Consider the following 19,497-nt stretch of genomic DNA (forward strand, 5'->3'; position numbering starts at 1 on the left):
TGTTATGTCGCGTGTTTTAGTAAAATGTTCTTTGTCTATTGTTCTGCTGAGAAGGTCAGGGAGGGCTAGGTTTTTTCCTTCTGTCCAAATTATGTGTAGATTTGGAAATTTCATTAATATTAATTGAAATCGTTAAACTCGGAGATAATCGTAGATAATCGGTTTATGGTCTGTAAATAATACTATTGGGTGATTTGAGCCTGTTAGGAGGAATTCGTACTCTGTTAATGCGAAAATGATTGCAGAGCATTCTCTGATTAATGTAGATAGTCGCATTTCTATAGGTGTGAACAATCTAGAGTTTGCTGATACTAATTTCATTTTCTTTTCAGTTGGGTGTTGTTGTAGCAATGCTGCTCCAATGCCTGTATTCGATGCATCTGTTATAATGTAAAATGGTTTTGTAGTGTCTGGCATCGTTAGTTCTAACTTGTGTGTTATTATTTTTTTCATCTGTTCAAAAATTTTTTTGATGTTCTTGTGTCCATTTGAAATCAGTTTCTTTGTGTAAAAGATTGTAGAATGGTTGTAATATTGGCTGCATGCCATATACGTATTTTGCAAGAAAGTTAATTGTTCCTAAGTATCTTTGTAATGCCTTCATACTTTTTGGGGGTTCTAGTTTCTGAAAACCGTCAATTCTTGATGTCAGTGGTTTCACTTTTTTATCTTCAATTATATGTCCAAGAAATTTGACTTTTTTCAACATAAAGTATGTTTTATCAGGCGCTGCTTTGAGGTTCTCTTTTAAGAGTACTTTATGATATTCAATGAGGGTTTCGTACATTTGTTCGTATGAGTTTGTTTGAATGAATATATCGTCAACGTATGTAACTACTGTTCCTTTACGAATTAATGGATAAAGAAAGTGTGTTAGTATCGATGCAAATGCTGCGGGTCCAATTGATATTCCGTAAAATAAACGTTTAAAGCAATATTGTTCATTGCCAATTGTAAAGTGAGTGTATCTCATTGATTCTTCGTCTAGTGGTAATTGGTTTTATGCGCTATCTAGATCAGCTGTTGTAAATATTGTTCCATTTATGCGTATAAGTGCGACGTCGACAGGTTTGATTGGCCAATTACACTTTGATTCATCAATCATGCTATTTAATTATCGTGCATCTAGTACTATTTTCAATGATTCTCCTTTTCGTAATATAATTACTGGATTTGTAAATGTATTTCCTGTAGATAGTTGTTTTTTGTTCACTGGTTCAATTATGTCGTACTTTTTTAGTACGTCCAGTAATTTCTGGATTCGTTCTCTTAAGTGTATTGGTACTTTGCTTATTCTTTGTTTCTTGAAAATTGCACCTTTCTTTATAGGTAGATTCAGTTTCATTTTTGTCTTTCCAACGTCAAATTTTGTCGTTGCGTAGACTTGTCTGTAATCTAATATGATTGTTACTAATGGTTTTTTCGAATGTTGCCACTTGTTCAATTGTTTCGTTGTCTTGTATGTTTTGTATTTCGTTGATATCATTTTCATTTTCATATGTTAAGTGATATAATGCTGTAAATAAGTCTATGGAATTAGTCTGATACATTTCTTCGTTCTGTTTTTTGAACGTAATGTTTTGATACATAAAACCAATTAAGCCTTCATTAATTGTTATTTTGTGTTGATTTTTATTGACTAAGAATATGTCCATGAAGTGTTCTTTTTCTGTTGTAAGATCTTTTATATCCGTGAATGATAGATTGTGATACTTGTTAATTGGTTCGAAATAGTAGTTTGAAGTGTAAATTGCTTTTCCGTTTGACTTTTCCATTTGTCTGAAGATGGGTATCGGAAATGTTATGCATCTATGTTGTTCTTTTTCGAGATAGATTGATTGTTTGTTATAAATTGGATATAGTCTAGAGTAGTAGGGGTATCCTTTCGTACTGTTCATGAAGAATGTAATGTCATTATCTAGAATTGTGTTAGTGTTTATTGTTAATTTGTTTGTATTTACATTTATTGTTTCTATATATTCCTTGAAGAATGGAGTCCCGAGTATGTTGTGATTACATTGAGTAACATAAAAATGAATGTTAAAGTTGTGTTGTATTTTATTTCTGTTGTTTGATATTCTATCTGGTGTTAGATTTAGTGTTATTGTTCCAAATGTTTCTATGGTTGTATTATTTGCTGCTGTTAGTGTTTTGTTTGCTCGTTCGAGATGTATATCAGAGTTGTTGTATTTTATTTCATTCCAGGTGTGTTCGTTTAAGAGGTTTAATGTTGCTCCAGAGTCCAGTAGAAAATCAATTTCCAATACTGGTTTTTGCTTTGTAAAGTCTTGTTCGAATTTGTTACACTGATACATTGGTAGTATCCATGTTGGGTTACTTTCTAGTGCATTCACTATAGTATTGCATGTGTCTTCGTTCGCCTTGTAAAATTTGTCAAGTATTCCTTGATCTTCATTTGATGATTCGGATGTGTATTCGTATTCATCAATGCCAGGTGGATCTTCGTTTTGTCCATCGTCTCTATATTATTTATTCTGCCTTTATTGTTTTTATTGTTATATTTGTTTCCATCTGTTCTTCCGTCTTTTGATTGATGTCTATTATTTTGTTCTCGATGTGACGAATTTCTTCTATCATTTCTATTGTTATTGTTTGAATAATGTCTGTTATTGCTATTTGATCTTTGTCTGTATCTATCAGTTCTATTTGAATCTCTGTTATCAAATCTTTGTCTGTTATAATTATTATTACTATTATTATTTCTGTTATACGGTGGTTGGTGTCTTGATTGACTGCGATTTGTGTATCTTGAGCTTGATCTACTATTGTTATATCTATTGTAATTATTATTTCTGTTGTAGCTGTTTGTTCTACTTCTATTGAAATTGTTTCTATTGTAACTTGTATTTCTATTATTATATTTGTTATTCGAGTCACTGTTTCCTTGATAATTTGACATATTATTGTAGTTATTTCTTGATTGTGGTCTATATGGCGTTCTGCTTCTTGAGCTGTTGTACACTGGTGATGTTGATGGTAGTTGTCTTCCATTGACATTGTTGGAGTCGATTCTTCTATTCGGTAAATTTTGACTATTTCTCATGTGACCATAAAATGTTTTTTCTTTTGGTCTTGGTATGCTTTCTCGTCTTGGTCTTTTAAAGCATCGGCCTTTTGTGTGACCGTGTGAACTACAGTAACTACAAAATAGTGCAAATTTTGGTCTTCCTTTAAAATTTTTTCTACCGTATGTGTTATTTATTCCATTTAGAACGTTATAGATTGTTCCTTCAAATTGTTCCAAGTCGTTTTGACTCAGGTCGTTTATATTATTACAAGCTATGTTCATTTGTTTTAAGTCTTCATTAATGTTATTTGTAGTTTGGTTAATTTCATATAATCGTTTATGATTGTTCGTTATTGTTCTTGTTAAGTCCATTTGATCTATTTTGTCAACTAGTGCTTTGAATGGCATTTCTGGTTCTCTTGCTGTTTGTTTATGGTTTGCATGTTTTTTCAAGGCTGCCGTTTTTAGTTCATTATCCAAACATCTTATGAATGTTTGATTCATTATACTATTTCTATAATCTTCTGTATATAGTGAATATGCTGTTTTGACAAGTGTTTCTATTCTCAGAGCAAGTGACCGTAATGATTCGTTTGTATGTTTTTGTAATTGTTGTAATACTATTTTTGCTTTTTGTTTTAATTTTTCTGAGTCGAGCATATCTGAGAATTCTTTGCAAAATGTTTCCCAATCTAATTTGGTTTCACTCGGAAGAGTTGAATACCATTTCTGAGCTGGACCTTGTAGTGTGTGTATTATTAAGGCTGCTCTTTTTACTTTCCATTGGTGGTGTCCTGGTTTGTTTACTGGTTCTATGCCACTGCTAAATATCATTGCTGCCACTATACTGTTTAGATATTCTTCGACAGTATATGCTGGATCTGTGCCATCAAATGGTCTTATTGTCGTTGGTACTGAACCACTACTTATGTTTTGTTCAATTTGTGGTTCTTCGTTTATACTCATTGATGTTAATTGTTTATAGAATGGTAATGGAGGTTCTGTTACCGTTGTTTCTTTTTCTTCTGTTGTATTTGAATTTGTAGTACTTGGGGTTGATCTTCGTGTTCTAATTTCGTGTCTGTAGTTTTGTATATTATTGTCTTCTACATTTCTGTTTTCTGTTCATGTATTGTACTGTATATTAATGTCATTTATCGTTCTTTCGAATCTGTTAAACATTGATTGTAATGCTTCATCTTGTTTTCTTTCCATGTTTTCGTTTATTTGTCTAAATTTGTTTTCTATATTGTCTATTAATTTATTTGTATGATTTGTTACTTTTTCTGTGATTTCGTCTTTTAGATCATGATAGTTGTACATTTGTTGTTCCCAATGTAAATCGTGATTATCATTGTTTTCTTTTAGTGAGCTTATATATGTATTGTTTCTAATATAGTCTTGGTTCATCGTTTGTTGAGTTTTCTTCCTAACTCTCTGGTTTACCGTTGGTGGTATCCAATTCCCAAATTTTATTTCTTTTTCTTTTTCGTCTGAATCGGAAATATATATTTCGTCTACAATATTTTGTTGGTTTCCAAACAATTTTGAGTTTAGTGGTTTTTCTGGTTTTATCGTTGATTTTTGTTTTGCTTGCAGACTTGTGTTTATTTGAATGTCTTTTGGTGTTGACGTAGTTGTAAGTGTTTTTGACAGGCTAAACGATGAGGAACACAGTTGTCCTTGATCTGTGATTTGTATATAATCTTCTAGTCCTTGCATGTAATTTATACTGTCTGAACATACTTTTAATGTACTTTCGAAGTGTGGTGAATAGTACTCACCGTCCCAGATGTGTCTAAGTTCTTCATTCAGATTTTCAATCTCTTCGTGAAATGCTTCTGCAAACTCTATTCGTTTTTCGTTAATATGTTCAAAGTTATCTAACCAAAATAAGAATGTAAATTCTGAGATGATTTGAATTATATCAAATGTAGCTGTTTCTAATTCTGTTTTTAGTTATTAACAATAATTTCTGTTTTCAACAATCAACAACAATTCTGTTTTTAGTTTTAACAATAATTTTTGTTAACCAATTGTTATAATTTAATATATCATTTCTGAGTCTATCATTTTTTGACTGTATTTGTCTTTTTTGTTCGTTCAAATATCCGATTGTGTTTCGGAGTAATTTGTATGTTGTATTTGGTATTGCTGTTATTTTTGATCTGTCTTGAGAATCTTCATGTCGTTTCAAGAATGTTTTAAACATATCTGATAATTTTGTTTCATTTTGAAAATTATAAAACGTTTTCTTGTTTCTTGTTTCATCTGTTAATGTGAATATATAATGTTTGTTAAGTTTGTCTCTACCCAGTAGTATTACTGGTAGATAATGTGCTAGATGGTTTCTATGAATACTGATTTGTTGTATATGTTTTGTTTCTTTGAAGAAGTTATTCTTCAAATTTATTAGTATTTTGTGTATTGTCTCGCGGTATTCTAGCGGACAATCATCAGAGATTGTAAACGGTGTTAAGAAATTGTTAGTATTTGTTTTTTGTAGATAACTACTGGCCATTGTTACTATTGTTTTGTTAGATCTAGAGATTGTTTTTTTCAATTGTTAATTTTTCCGTTATGAAGAATAAAAGATGAAAATTTGTTATTTCAATATAGTCCGGCACTGGTCGCACCAGATAAGACGTGTGCTGAGGTAGGGTTACCTTGAGAGGTTACTCTACTTGTGTCTTATGGTGTCTCAAGAATATAGTCAAATCTTAAGGCTTACCTGACTAACTAAAGTTCTAGATCTCTAGTCTGTTACTCTTCTATCTGAGCTTCAGTAGACAGTGCACCGGCCGCAATGCTAAAGTCTAACGTATATCTCAATACTAAAACAAGAGCGGAGTAGAGAGAGAAATATACTTTATTATATCAGGTATGACTGGTACCGACTAAAGGGGTAACGTGTTGTGTTACCAACGGGTAAACAGATAAACATCTAAAGGAAAAGTATTTCCATTTTTTCAACCAATCAGGGTTGAGTATTTTAGTTTATATTTATTAACATAAATAAAGTCTCTAAATCTTTTTGTGGAAGTCAACACTGACTCCAACGGCACTTGACGAAGACGTGACAAATGATATAGTCGCCTTCTACACTGAGTTCGCCAACAATGCCTTTGATAGAGGCCACCCATCAGAAATACTAAATAAGGTCTGTTAAAATGGAGTTCGAGGTTGCCTAATGGAGGTTGTGTTCGATTATCTCCAGAACCGTAACCAGTATGTGTGAGTCGGCAGCATTAGTTTTTCATTGTTGGAGGTAAGGAGTTGTGTACCACAAGGGGCCCTCTTCGGCCCCTCTTGTTCTGTGTTTTTATAAATGACTTACCTGATGTTTAACGTTCGGCGATTCTATTTTTATTTGCCGACGAGTTATTTTAAATGTTGACAAACCGAGCGAACAAATTCAGATTCATCTTGATTCCCTCAACTCGTGGGTCAACAAAGTGATTTTAGCTGCCGAAAAGGCTGTCAAATAACTTTCCGAGGTTCACAAAGCTGCTTATTCCTCCAGATGATGCGGAGATTCGTTAACGAGAAGCTTTCGGAAATTAATATCTGCACATGGCAAATAGCATGTGATTGTGGCTGTTGCAGAAACAAGTGGGCTTCGCTTTAGAAGGCGAACTGGGAGCAACACCCAACAGCGGAAGCTGCGATTTCACTACAACAACAATCATTTCAAAGTTACACTCCCTCTAAATTAAATTGACCCCGTCTGTCGCATCCTCCGACGTTTGTCGGTTTACGTTTAATTTTTAGTTAAGGTTGACTGTTAGAAGTTTTTTCCTGAGACAGAACAAAAATAGGGAAATAGTTTGGGACAATTCTAATAGAGATTAGAGACAGTTTTACCAGTGTAATTGTAGCTATCAACAGGAATAGAAAATGAAAAAAAAAATTGAAAACGAACTGAAACTCAATTTCAGAAAACCACGTTTTGATATTTGGGAAGAAATCCCATCGAAGCAAGCATATAAAATATAGAGAACTTAGTTGCGGTATTTATTAAACAGTGTAAATTTAGGAAAGGCTTTGAGAATGTCTGAATTCAGTTTTTCTGTAATTTGGAGCGAAAAGGCTTTAATTAGAAAATGAACACATCAAACCAAACATAGGTTTACAGAATAATGTTATACATCATAAAGTCTCTTCAGTCTGTGGGGGAAGAGTTTCGAAGGTTTTTTCATAATTTTTCTTTGGGTGTACACGTCTGTTTCGCATATTCTCGGTTGCATACTCTGGTCTTGAATTTTGACCATTTCGTAAAGTATGTGGCGTTTTTCTTTAGCTTTATTTAAAAAGTACCTTAGCAGTTCTGCGTATCATTTCAATATTTTGTAAACTTAGCAATGCTGCCTATACTTATAGATCGCTTTAATACGCTGTGAATTTGCGTCAAATCTTCTGTTTTTGCGACAGCCCAAACTGGTAAACAGCAATCAACGGAAGATTTCACTAAAGAGTTGTATAAAAGTGAGAGCTCTCATTTTTCCATTCCTAAACTTCTCAATTTGTTGAGCTGATATCTATTTGTAATCATTTTCTTTGGTAATTTTAGAATGTCGCTCCTAAAGTTTAGTTTCTGGTCAATAGTGATTCCTAGAATAGGCGTTTTATCAACTTAAAACTCTGGCATCAATATCAATTTTTTTGCCAGCTATATTGTCATTATTTTGGTTTTATCTTCTATTAGGACAATTTGATTACTGTTGCACCAGTCTCTGACCAATTTCAAAATATTCCCCATACACAGTGAAGATTGCATCGTTGGCAAGTTTTGCCATTTGAGTTTCATATTTTCAGCAGTTAGTATGTTGCGATGTTGAACAGAATTGCTCCAGATACTAGACTCTGCATAGTTGGTGTCAAGCCATTGCAGTCAGTATAAAAGTTTCTCTGTTTGGGGAACCGAGTGATCCAATTGAATACTAACGGGTTAATTTTAGGTAGTAACTGTCGAAGAGTTTCAGTAATATTTGAATGCTGAATTCTGTCAAAGGTTTGTCCAAAATCAATTGAAACGTCTTTCGAGGCTACTTTGCTATCCAAATAATTATGCAATATAATGTTACAGTCTCAGAAGTGCATTTGTCGTAGAAGCTTGTCTTCTGAATCCGTGTTGATTTGTTGGTTACGACTCGTTAGATTGGTCTGCCAGCATAATCCCCTCAATAAAATGTGCAATGGTTGAAGTGACAGATATTGGCCTATAATTATTAGGGCTATCTGCTTTTTAATTTTAAGGTAAAGGCATTGCTGGGGTCTTTTTCATCTGTTGTTGTACATTATTCAACGTTAGCGAACCGTTAATGATTTCCCGGTTGGGTTCCACAAGACAGTGGGAATTTTTGTACGAAACCCATGCGGGTAATTCATCCGGTCCTAAGCTCGTGTTTTTATTTTTTTCTCATTGTTTCGTAGATTGTTAGAAAGAATTCAGGTGGCTCTTGTTTTTCAGTAAAACATAGTAGATTTTTCAGCTTGGAAAATGGTGACAAAAGTCTTAAGCATTAGGGTTCATTTACACAACTTTGATTCATTTTTTCCTAGCGCTCAAAAAATTTAGTTCCTTCCACTTGTCCTTCGATCCCATTCGTCTTTTTATCTGCTATTATTGGATCAGCTGATGTCCAGACAAGAGTCGTCGGGCATGTTATTTCAGTATTCTCCATAAATTCCATAGAAGAAGTTCAATAGCATCGTTTGGTTTCTCAATATCATTGATAACTCTGATGCGGTTGCTTTTTGTTATTTTTCTCTATTACACTTAAACTGTTATCATGATTTGCTTTTCAGGTTCAAAGAAAACAGCAAAATGCTCACAATGAAGATAGGTGTGTAAGACTATCGATTGTTTCTACAAGTACGGTCCATTTTTAAATAATGGGTTCAGTTTCTGATCTCCACGTTTAGGGTCCATTTTTACGTCGGTGATTGTAGCCTCATTCATGAAAAAAATCAATATCATACCGATTTAAGTAACTGCCCGTTTTAATCAGGCTATTTGGATCATTCATAGCAATTTCGTCGGTAATATCAGCTAGATATTTTGTCCATCTAACGTCCTTCATTGGAGTAGATCAGATTTTAGTATATGTATTCTACAGAAATCTTGCACTGCATTATTGTTACTATAGACATCAGCTTTCAGTTTCTTCGACTTTCAGTTTCTCGACAAATACGCAAACTCCACCTAATCTCGGTTTTAAAGTTGCGGTTGCTCCGCGAATAGTTCATAGTTTGCTATATTTATGGTCCCGTTGTTAATTGCTCTCAAACGAAGTTTGTAGCAATTATATTATTCCTGCCGGTCTTTTTTTTATGCGATTTTTCGCTTGACCGATTTTTCGTCTGACGCTTTTGACTTTTCGTCCTCAAAAACGAGATAAACAGGTAGCGCCCAGCGGGCATTAAGTGCTCTTAGAGCCTTTCAGCTCTGTTTCAGCTCAAACTGTTTTGGAGACTTATAATTATTGTGTGAAGAGCGGTTCTTAGAGGTTGAAGACCCCGCCCCCCCCCCCATGGCTAGTTACTGACGAACAACCGCTCGCTAAAAACACGCAAGTTTATAAAAATTTTCACAATTTTTTTCAAACTTTTTGAAAATGTTTGTCATTTTTGTAAAACTTTTGTCAAATTTTTGAGTTTTATAAACCCTAGATGTCAAGGAACTCACTCTATGGTTTGATAATAGGTTACTGCGTAGTTTCTAGTAAAAGAATGGTTTCAACATTTCAACTTTGCGATTTTTTGCAATTTTTTGAAAAAACTTGCAAATTTTTTCAAGGTTTTGAAAAATTTTGTCGTTTTTTTAGTTTTATCCAGCCTCAAGAGCCAAGGAGCCTCCTCTAGGGTTTCATAATAGGTTACAGTAAAGTTTCTAGACGTAATGGATTTTTTTTCAAGATTTTAACATCACGAATTTTAGCATTTTTTTGAAAAAAAAATAGCATTTTAAATTCTTTTACATTTATTGTAATGATTCAAAGTATTTCAGCCTCAAGGTTTAGAAAATCTGCTTAAAGGTTTGATAATAGGTGGCTGCATTGTTTTTAGAGGTAATGGAATGATTTTTAACTTTTTAATATCACAAATTTTATCGATTTGTTTTATAAAACTTGCATTTTTTTCAAGTTTTTAGACAATTTGTGTTATTTTATAGGTTTATCTAGCCTCAAGAGCCAAGGAACCTCCACTAGAGTTTGATAAAAATTTATTGTTTAGTTTCTAGATGCAATGGAGTGTTTTTAAAGATTTTAACACTTAACGAGTTTTTAGCTTTTTGAAAATTTTTTGACAATCTTCATGTTTTTTAGAAATTGTTTCATTTTTTTTTTAGGTTTTTCAGCCTCAAGAGACATGAAACCTCCTTTGAGGTTGGATACTAAGCTGCTGCTTAGTTTCTAGAGTTAATGGAATTGTTATCATTATTTTAATGACTCGAGTTTTAGAAATTTTTTGATAAATTTTAATTTGAAAAATTTTTGAAAAATTTCATGTTCCAAGTGCATGGGTCTTTATGAGCCAGTGAAACTGTTTAAGGCTTGAAATAGGCATACTGGATTCCTATATCAAGTCTCTTGGGACAATGGAATGGTGTTCTGAAGATATTAATATCACGAATTTTAGCAAGATTTTGTTAAAATATGCTATTGTTTTTGAATTTTTTTGTCCTTTTCTGAGTTTAACGATCATTACTGGCCAACGAAGCTTTTTAAGTCTTGCAAATGGGTTACATAACAAAAATCCAGAGACAAAAAATGTTTTTGAACATTTTCTTTACTGCGAAATGTGGAAACTTTTTTATTGCAATTTTGCTATTTCAATTTTTTCTATATGATTTAGTTACTAACAAGTTTAGAAAACTTGAAGTTGTAGAGTCAAATCTCATCATGGAAAAAATTCCTAGCTCTATTTTCCTCACTCTGTGTTGGCTGGCGTTTCTCTCCTTCAGGGTCAATCAAATATAGGCGAAGGAAGCATGCTTTTAGTGTAATGCTTTGTAGTTTTTTCAAGTTTATGAACATCACACGGAACCCAGGATGTCAAAATAAAGTTTCATTAATGTGGGTAAATTGGTACAATGTTCTTTTGAGACATTAATAGAGAATTGTGCAGGGGATAAAATATCTATGTCTCAAAAGAACATGTACCCACACGAAACTCTTTATTTTGACCTCCCAAATTCTGCGTCATGTTCGTTAACTAATCGACAATTTTGGAGCAATAAATTTTCCACCCCCTATATCTGATTAACCTTGATTAACGTTCACGACGATAGCAAATTGCTTTGGAAGTTATTTATGTATACAAAATTGCATAATGCATAACAGATTTTCTTGATTCCTTCTCCCTCACGTTTAATCTCTCTCTCTCTCTCTCTCTCTCTCTCTCTCTCTCTCTCTCTCTCTCTCTCTCTCTCTCTCTCTCTCTCTCTCTCCTTAATTCTTTTGTTGATGCCGCACTTCAGCGGCTGTTATAGGGCGTGATGTCATCGTCTTTTACCCTAATCTCAGGGCCTTTCAATCAAGCTAAAGCTAACCTCACTAAACAGTGGCTAGGTACTGACGAAGCCAACCGCTCGCCGGTCGTTTGAGAGCAATTCGCCCGACGTTAGTCGGTTATGTTTTATATCTGTAGTGAGCCATGTTTCAGTAACCAGACAAATATCGGGCTTTATACATGCAAGATCGCTTAACATTCTTGACACTCCGTTTTTCTTATTCAGACTGCGAGCGTTGATGAGCAATAAAGATGGGTGGCAAATGGTCAAACTGGTTATCATTATTGTACCAGGTCATATTCCTGTTTTTCAGTTGTTATGGATCAGTTCCTTTAGCAGTTAATGAATTTTTTTCTTGAATTTTTCTCTTTAGTTTGATTGTGCATATGTAAATGTTGCTACAAGTCCACAGTTTAACCTGAATAGTTTTTGATACCAATATTTCAACTTCTGATCTGGATGAGTTTTACAACCAGCACACGCGCTTTTCCAGATTTTAACACATTTTCCAGCACGCCTTGTCCCATTTATCTTGATGTTCGCTTGTATACATTTGATTCCTTACTCTCAGGTTATCCGCTTACTCGAATTCTCGTACTACTTCATTATCTGGTGTAGTTGTCACTGTTTTGGTTTGGCAACTCAGCGTTGTCGAGTGATTTTCTAACTGCTCTCGATCGAAGTTTGAAGCAATTATTGTAAATGTGTTGGTCTCTTTATGCAAAATTTTCGCTTGACCGATTTGACTTCTGGAGTGACTTTTACGCCTTCGACTTTTGTCGTTTTGTGTGATCTGAATTTCTCTCTGTCGAAATCAGTATCATATTTTTCACTTTAAATTTTGTTAGTGGTTATAATGGTATATAATAACCTCTAATGAAGTCATTAGTTGAAGCCCCTTGGCGATTTTAGCCCCCCCCCCCATACCCCCCCCCCCCGACTGAAGCAGGCTGCAACAGATTATAGCTCCCACTAGTCGTCTGAGAGCAATTCTTCCGACTTTATTCGGTTATGTTCAGATATTGCAGTTGCAAGATATCCTCTATTATCTGTTGCATTGCAATTTGTAGACCCTCTCTTTCGTTTGACATTCAATTTGACAGCTTTGCAAATACAGTTTAATCTCTTGACGTTGCCTATATGGGTGATGCAGTTGCTAGAATGCATTGTTGATGGTACCAGGTTCCACATTTGTAACAGGCTCTACAATTTGTTTTACGTTACACTCTTCTCCAGATTAGCCACAGGCATTCAGAAGTCTAGTTTTTGAATTTGCATTCGCAGGCCATTCGCCATCCACAAGAGTTTGGTTCACTGTAGCACTGCTCGAAGGGTCTCCACGTCCATTGGAGAATGTTACTTTTCGCGTCTCTGTCGGTTATCTTGATGAACTTTGGTAATTGGTTCGCTAGTCGTTGAGAACGAAACCAGAAGTTATGTTCCGCATTTGTAACAGGCTCTACAATTTGTTATATCACACTCTTCGCCACATTAGCCACGCGACAATTTGTCTGTTGGTTTTCGAGAACTATTTCGCGTAATCAGTTCTACAATTGGGTCGATTACACTGATGAGTTTTCCGCCTTCTAGCAAGCCAACAATTTCACACCACTGCGCGTTCACAAACCCATGCATCCTGGAAAAGACTATTGAGCTAAAGATCACAACAATTAGGCTAAAACTAAATTTGCCTGCCAGCAGAATTGTCAACATTTTTCAACGAAGTGGGTAAAATTTCATACAAGATAGATTTGCCCAAAAAAATTGTAATTCCATCTCTCTAAATGGCTCTTTCAAAATTTAGTTATGAATGTGAAAAATATTTTGTATTAACGTCCAGAAGTAGCTTCAAACAAGTAGTAGTAGTTTTAGTTGAAGATTTGAGTTGTGTTCTCGGGCTTCAATGCGCTCCTTGTGTCCATCCGTAATCAATTGTTAAACTTTTTCCAATTGTTTTTGATTTCAGATCTGTAATTCTCCACCATGCGGATATCTTTTGTAGTCTGAGCTGTATAAAGGATATCTAATGGCATTGTGTAGGAAGCTGTAAGGAGCTGTGTAAAGGATATCTAACGGCATTGTGTAGGAAGCTGCAGACTGATCAGTCAAAGTGTAAGGTCACTTGCCTGGTTGTAATATTTGTATAACAGTCAAGTGACCTTACACTTTGACTGATCAGTCTGCAGCTTCCTACACAATGCCGTTAGATATCTTTTACACAGCTTCCTACACAACGCCGTTCGATGTCCTTTAAACAGCTCCCTACAGCTTCCTACTCAATGCCGTTAGAAAGAAAGACTAAATATATAAAGACTGAAAGAAAACTGCCGATGAATTGAATGAAGCAGTTAATGCAAGTAGAAGCAGTTTTTTTGTAAAGCGAATCATTTGAAAATTGTTTTTATTATAAAGGATTTAATGATCTAAAAATACTAAGGAACTCTGTCCCTTTTGAGTGCAGTTTACGTCAGGCATTCGAAAGTCCACAGTTTGTGAAATTGAAGTCGCAGGCCATGTACATGGTTTAGTTCACTGTAGCACTGTTCGAAACATCTCCACATCCATTGGAGAATTTTACTTTTCGTGAATCTGTCGGTTATCCTGATGAACTTGGGTAATTGGTTCGCTGGTTGTTGAGAGCGAAACCAGAAGTTCTGTCCAGCAACAGGAAACGCTGGCCTGTGGCATTCGTACGTACGTTTTGTTGCCGATCAAGTAATAGAGCCGGTATCAATATACTTCAGATTAACAAAAGAGTAATCGTAGTGACCAGATTTTACTTTTGCGAGAAATAAAATGTCTAGTAACTGTAAATAAAATGGTACAGGGAGGATATTTAACTTTAGTAAACGAGAGAAGTCAACTTGTCCAAGGATCCATTTTCATGCTTTTCTCTGTATGAGCTCGACGATTCTCATCCCTCCACGTTATGGTTGTTATCAACCGACGAGTACGTAATAATGGGCAGTATCATGCTCTAGTACAGATTTAGCTTGGTTCTATAGTTTAAATATAATGGTGTGTTGCGCCTGATCATTTAAAGAACATTTAAGGCTTTTGAGGCTCTTTGCTTCAAATGAGAAATCAAACTAAGATTGTTGCCAACGATTAACCCTAGGTCTTTTTGGTTCAAATGTCTTAGACTTCGACCACTAAAGGTAAGAATTTCATTGCTCGTGCTACTGATTGATAACTAACTTTGCACATTTGTCTAGATTGAAGCTCATTCTCTTATCAAGGCTCCACTGGTAGATGTCTTTCAATTCATCCTGTAAGTTCAAACCGCTATTTCTAAGAAAAATGAATTTTGTGTCATCGGCAAAGAAATGAGGTTCAGATAGGCGACAAATATCAATAATACATACATTGAACCGTAACGGAGATATAGTAGGCCCTTCAGGAACACCACTGCTAGCAATAAAGGAAGATGAAAGACAATTTTTTGCTTGGACACTTTGGGATCGATTTGATAGGTAATATTGAGTAGTTTTAAAAGGTTTCCTCGAATGGCTGTTTGATGCAGTTTTGTCAGAAGTCTTTTCGAAATCAGTGTATACTACTTGGATTTGTTTTCTGTTGCAAATAGCATTGTAGATTCTGTCGAGATATACTACAAAATTCACTGCGGAAGAGCGACATCTTCGAAAACCGAATTGTCTGTTGTTTAGATATTCTTTAGTGGATATATAAATGGTAAAACAAGCCAATTTCTAGGACCTTTTCAATGTTTAATAATGAAACCGGTCTGTATTTTTCAACGTTAGCTGTATTTCCCTTTGAAGTGACAGTTGGAGTGACAACAGAGCACTTACAAGACGAAGGGAATTTACCCAGTTGAAAAAAATTGCGAATAATTGTATAGATTGACCTTGATAAGGATGGCGCACGTTTTTGGAAAAGTAGTGAAGGTAACGCGTCAGGTCTCATACTTTTACTAACATCTAACATTTCGAGAGTTTGTGACTCGAGATTCTCTTTGATAAGGCAGATTTGAAGACAAGAAAGTTGTGGATTGGATAAGAACAGATAAAAACAGAAAAAAACTTTAGGATCATTGTTGATGGCAATGCAGATTGATTGAGAAAGCGGAAGTGTTTGTAGAGACTGCTGCTTGATCTGCTTGCTGCAGGGCTCTCTCTTCGTGATTGGTTAGGTAATTTGAAATCTCATGATTAGCAGTTTCTCTGAGTAGTTTGACTTTAACGTGAGTGATGGGCAGTTAGCGGCAGACAGTGTTTAGTTTGATTAGTAAATTTGAAGAGCTTATCCAGGAGGCAATGAGGCTCTGTTTTGTTCGGATCGGTACCCGCTTTTCCATCTTTTTTTCTACCACTTCTACCAGTTTTCAACCATAAGATCAATGTTGGTCCAAAAGTATGGTAAGAATGGATCGTGCCCGATAAAGTCAGAGTAGCAAATAATCATCGTTGCAAAAGGTAAAAATACGCTTTGAATTTTTGCGGAAGGCGTTCTGTTTTTGTCGTGGTTGATCAGTATTTAGGCTAGAATGGGCTTATAATCAGACTTAAGGTTACCTACTTCAGAGGCATACTGCGAACTGTGAACGCCGACAAAGCTAAACAACACCTTTGCACAGCAGCTCAAAATTTTTAAAAAAAAATTACGCGAAAAATTTGGGAAAACTGAAGCAGTATTGTTTTTTGCCTTCCACACCTCCGTTTTGAGTTGAACGCTACTTTCAAGTTAATTTGAGATAGTATCAACTCAAAACAGTCATACAGTTTCGCCCAACGCGATTTTGTTGATATTGGTATTCGTCGTCTCTAGTACCCTCATTCAACTTCACGACCAAGTTTTTATCAGATTCTTAATCGCAACGCGATGTTTTCATAAAGTCAATAGGAAACAGAAGGGAAGTTCTCTCTATTTGGAAAAAAAGAAATTCTAGAGATCACGTGAAATCAGATATACCTCCAGCAGAGATAATCACTCAATTAAGTATTTCCAAACTTGAAATTCTTTTTGATAATTTAAAGACATGTGATTGAGAACTGTATACGATTTGGAACATTACAGTGCGAAGAAAATTATTGAACTGAAAATTTAGTTTTCCTGGAAACATGCAGGGGTTCGTTTAAAAAAGAGGCATAAAGATGGAATAAACGTCTAAAAATATGCTTATTTGTTTTTCAACAGAGGCTAAGAGAATGTGTAACTAGCTTCTCATTCCACAGTTTTAAATAGTTTTGTTGCAAAGACTTCAGGGAGATATTGTTTTTTTGAATTGATGGAAATATTGTTTGTATTTTTATATCAAATTTTTCTGCTGAATTTGAACCATACGGTTATAGTTTTAAATGAGAAAAGTCCGAGGAAGAAGGTAATGGGAAGTTTTTCGTTTAAAGAAGGCAAAGAAAACTACTGTAATTGCTTCCAATTTGACTCAGGAGAGATTGGTAGGGATATCCCTATTAATTGGTCTCCAGTAAATTTTGAAGCAATTATTGTAGTTGGTTGTCTTTTGCGCATTTTTTTTTCAATTGACAGCTTTTATTCTGGAACATTCTTCCACTTGTTTGAGTGACTTGGCTTTAAAGCAACTTTTTCACTCTTGACTTGTCCAGTTTTGCTTGATTAACATTGCTCTCATTTAGACTTTAAAGCCGCTAGCTGAATTTGTAGTTTTTACTGAAATTCGATTAAAAGTGCACCGAAATTGGTTCCATTATCGCTCAGCTAGAATACGCCCTAATAGACCATTTGAAGCCGGTGTGAATTATCCTAGTAATTCATCCAAAATACTACTAGGCCCCGAATAAAATTAAGCCAACGCATGTCGCTCGAGAGCAATTCATTTGACCTCGTGGTTTTTTTTTTCAGTTTATGTCCATATTTTTAGGCAATTATTTTGGATAGCCACTAACTTAGTTAATTATTTTTTTTATGATTTGACTTATTGTGTCGCTTTGAAGTTCTTATGTTTTAGCCTGATACTAACGAGCCCTTCAAAGAAGAGGATGTTCTTCAATCGGGAGACAATTTTGTTGCTGCTGGTTATACTTTATACGGAAGTGCCACTATGCTTGTCTTAGCCCTAAAAAATCACGGTGTGCATGGTTTCATGTATGACCCAGTGAGTAAATTTCCAGTGTTGAGAAAATTATTTCTGTGATAAGTTTTTTTTGTTTATATGTTGCAATTAGCAAAACGGTACTTAAGCACTTAGGAATTTAATTGTTAACGAAACTGTGGCTTGATACTCTGAATTTTGTCCGAAAGCCGTGGGTTGCTGGTTGTTAGTATCTCGTTTTTTGGAAGGTCCTTGAATCACAAAGAGTAACCGCCAAGGTTTAACCTGTCATTTGTACCTTTTAAGACGATTGGTGAGTTCGTTCTGACGGATCCGGATATGCTTGTCAAAGAAAAGGGCAAGATTTACAGCACAAATGAGGGGTACTTCAAGTATCTCAGCCCGGGAATCCAGAAATACATCGACGCCAAGAAGTTCCCACAGGTAATTTATAGGAAACTCATTATGCAGCATGATTATCTGCACGGCTAATTGTTGGTGTGCCTGAAAGTACTGAATGTATGTAATACATTGCATCAAAATTGGACCAATGACATCCTCTTAAAGTTCAACTCAACAGAGAATTACCTCATGAGTGAATTTTTCAGATTTCAGCGTTTGTTTTTGATTACTCCTAAAAAGTTTGAGATTTCGTAAAAAAAAGTTTGAGCCATTTATAGTTTTGACGTAATTTGCATTTTCTCCAAAAAGCTCCCTTTGGTCTGTATTTCGGAGGGAAATGGTGTAAAAGGTATCTAATAGTATCTAAAAGTTCACTATGATAGCTTTTGCCCTACCCTAGAGTGGAGAACCATATGGTGCGAGGTACATTGGGTCCATGGTGGCAGACATGCACAGAACCATCAAGTACGGCGGAATCTTCATGTACCCTGCCAACACCAAGTCCCCAAATGGCAAACTGAGACTACTTTACGAGTGCAACCCAATGGCATTCATTGTGGAACAAGCAGGAGGTGCAGCTTCCAATGGAAGTCAAAGAATCTTGGAGATTGAGCCAAAATCCATCCACGAGAGAGCCCCCATCTTCATTGGGTCAAAGAAAGACGTGGAAGAGGTATTGGAATATATACAGAGACATGACCACAATTGATTTAAAGTTTCATTGTATTGTTGGTTGTATAAGTTGGGTACCAAAATAGAGCAAGCTGTCTATTTAAAAGAAGGCACAAAGCCTAAAGGATAAATTGAGAGAAGTGTGTTGGAGACGATTTTCCTTGAATTATTTATTTTATTGATCATTTGTCTGGATTTTGCTGTTCAATTTGACTACGTTTATCGGTACACCCTGACAATGAGCTCAACGGTTTGAAAGAAAAAAACTTTTTAAAATGTTTCTCTTCTTAATCTTAAAATAGACTGAGAGAGAATGATGCATCTAGTAATCTAATCTAGCTTGCTAAATTTTGGGTTGAATAAAAGCTCTGATTTTGTTGAGGTGACGTTTCAAGTAGAAGTATACATGAACGTCTTTTGTATTATAGTGTCTTATAGAGTGATATAGTCTTACATAATGAACTGGTTTTTATACTCAATCGGGAAAAGCCAAATTGGTGAAATGGTTGTCACTTTTATTCTAGTCTTGGTGCTCTGATTTGTAGATCAATATTAGGTGAGATTGTATGTGCCTTATAGAGTGTGAACTAGTCTATTAAAAATCTTGTTTTCTATTTGCTGAGAAAACCTTTGGAGAATTGAACATTTCCGTCATGATAAGTAGCGTATCGAGGAAGCCGTAGATGTAAGTTTATTTCCAGACCTACAGAACCCTTTGGCAGCTGAGCACTGTTGTTATTCATAGCTGTTTTGCGAGCTGAGGAACATTTCATAACATCTAAAATTCAATTTGGATCTCTAACGTAATTTAAGATTTTTGAATACCTGTTTTTTCACACAATCTAGCAT

General features: G+C 35.1%; 1 protein-coding gene across 1 annotated transcript in view; it reads left to right on the top strand.

The window, feature by feature from the left end:
• The window catches only part of LOC142336189 (fructose-1,6-bisphosphatase 1-like), a 36,174-nt gene extending 17,364 nt beyond the window's left edge, over positions 1 to 18,810 (top strand). Inside the window, exons 2-4 of the mRNA XM_075384826.1 lie at positions 17,491 to 17,637; positions 17,881 to 18,018; positions 18,377 to 18,810. Of these exons, the coding sequence (XP_075240941.1) occupies positions 17,491 to 17,637; positions 17,881 to 18,018; positions 18,377 to 18,685 (594 nt within the window). The 3' untranslated portion in view covers positions 18,686 to 18,810. The remainder of the gene's footprint in view (positions 1 to 17,490; positions 17,638 to 17,880; positions 18,019 to 18,376) is intronic.
• Positions 18,811 to 19,497: the final 687 nt, after the last annotated feature.

This window comes from Convolutriloba macropyga, chromosome 3, assembly GCF_964194025.1.
Source record: "Convolutriloba macropyga chromosome 3, txConMacr16.3, whole genome shotgun sequence".
NCBI classification, from domain to species: domain Eukaryota; kingdom Metazoa; phylum Xenacoelomorpha; order Acoela; family Convolutidae; genus Convolutriloba; species Convolutriloba macropyga.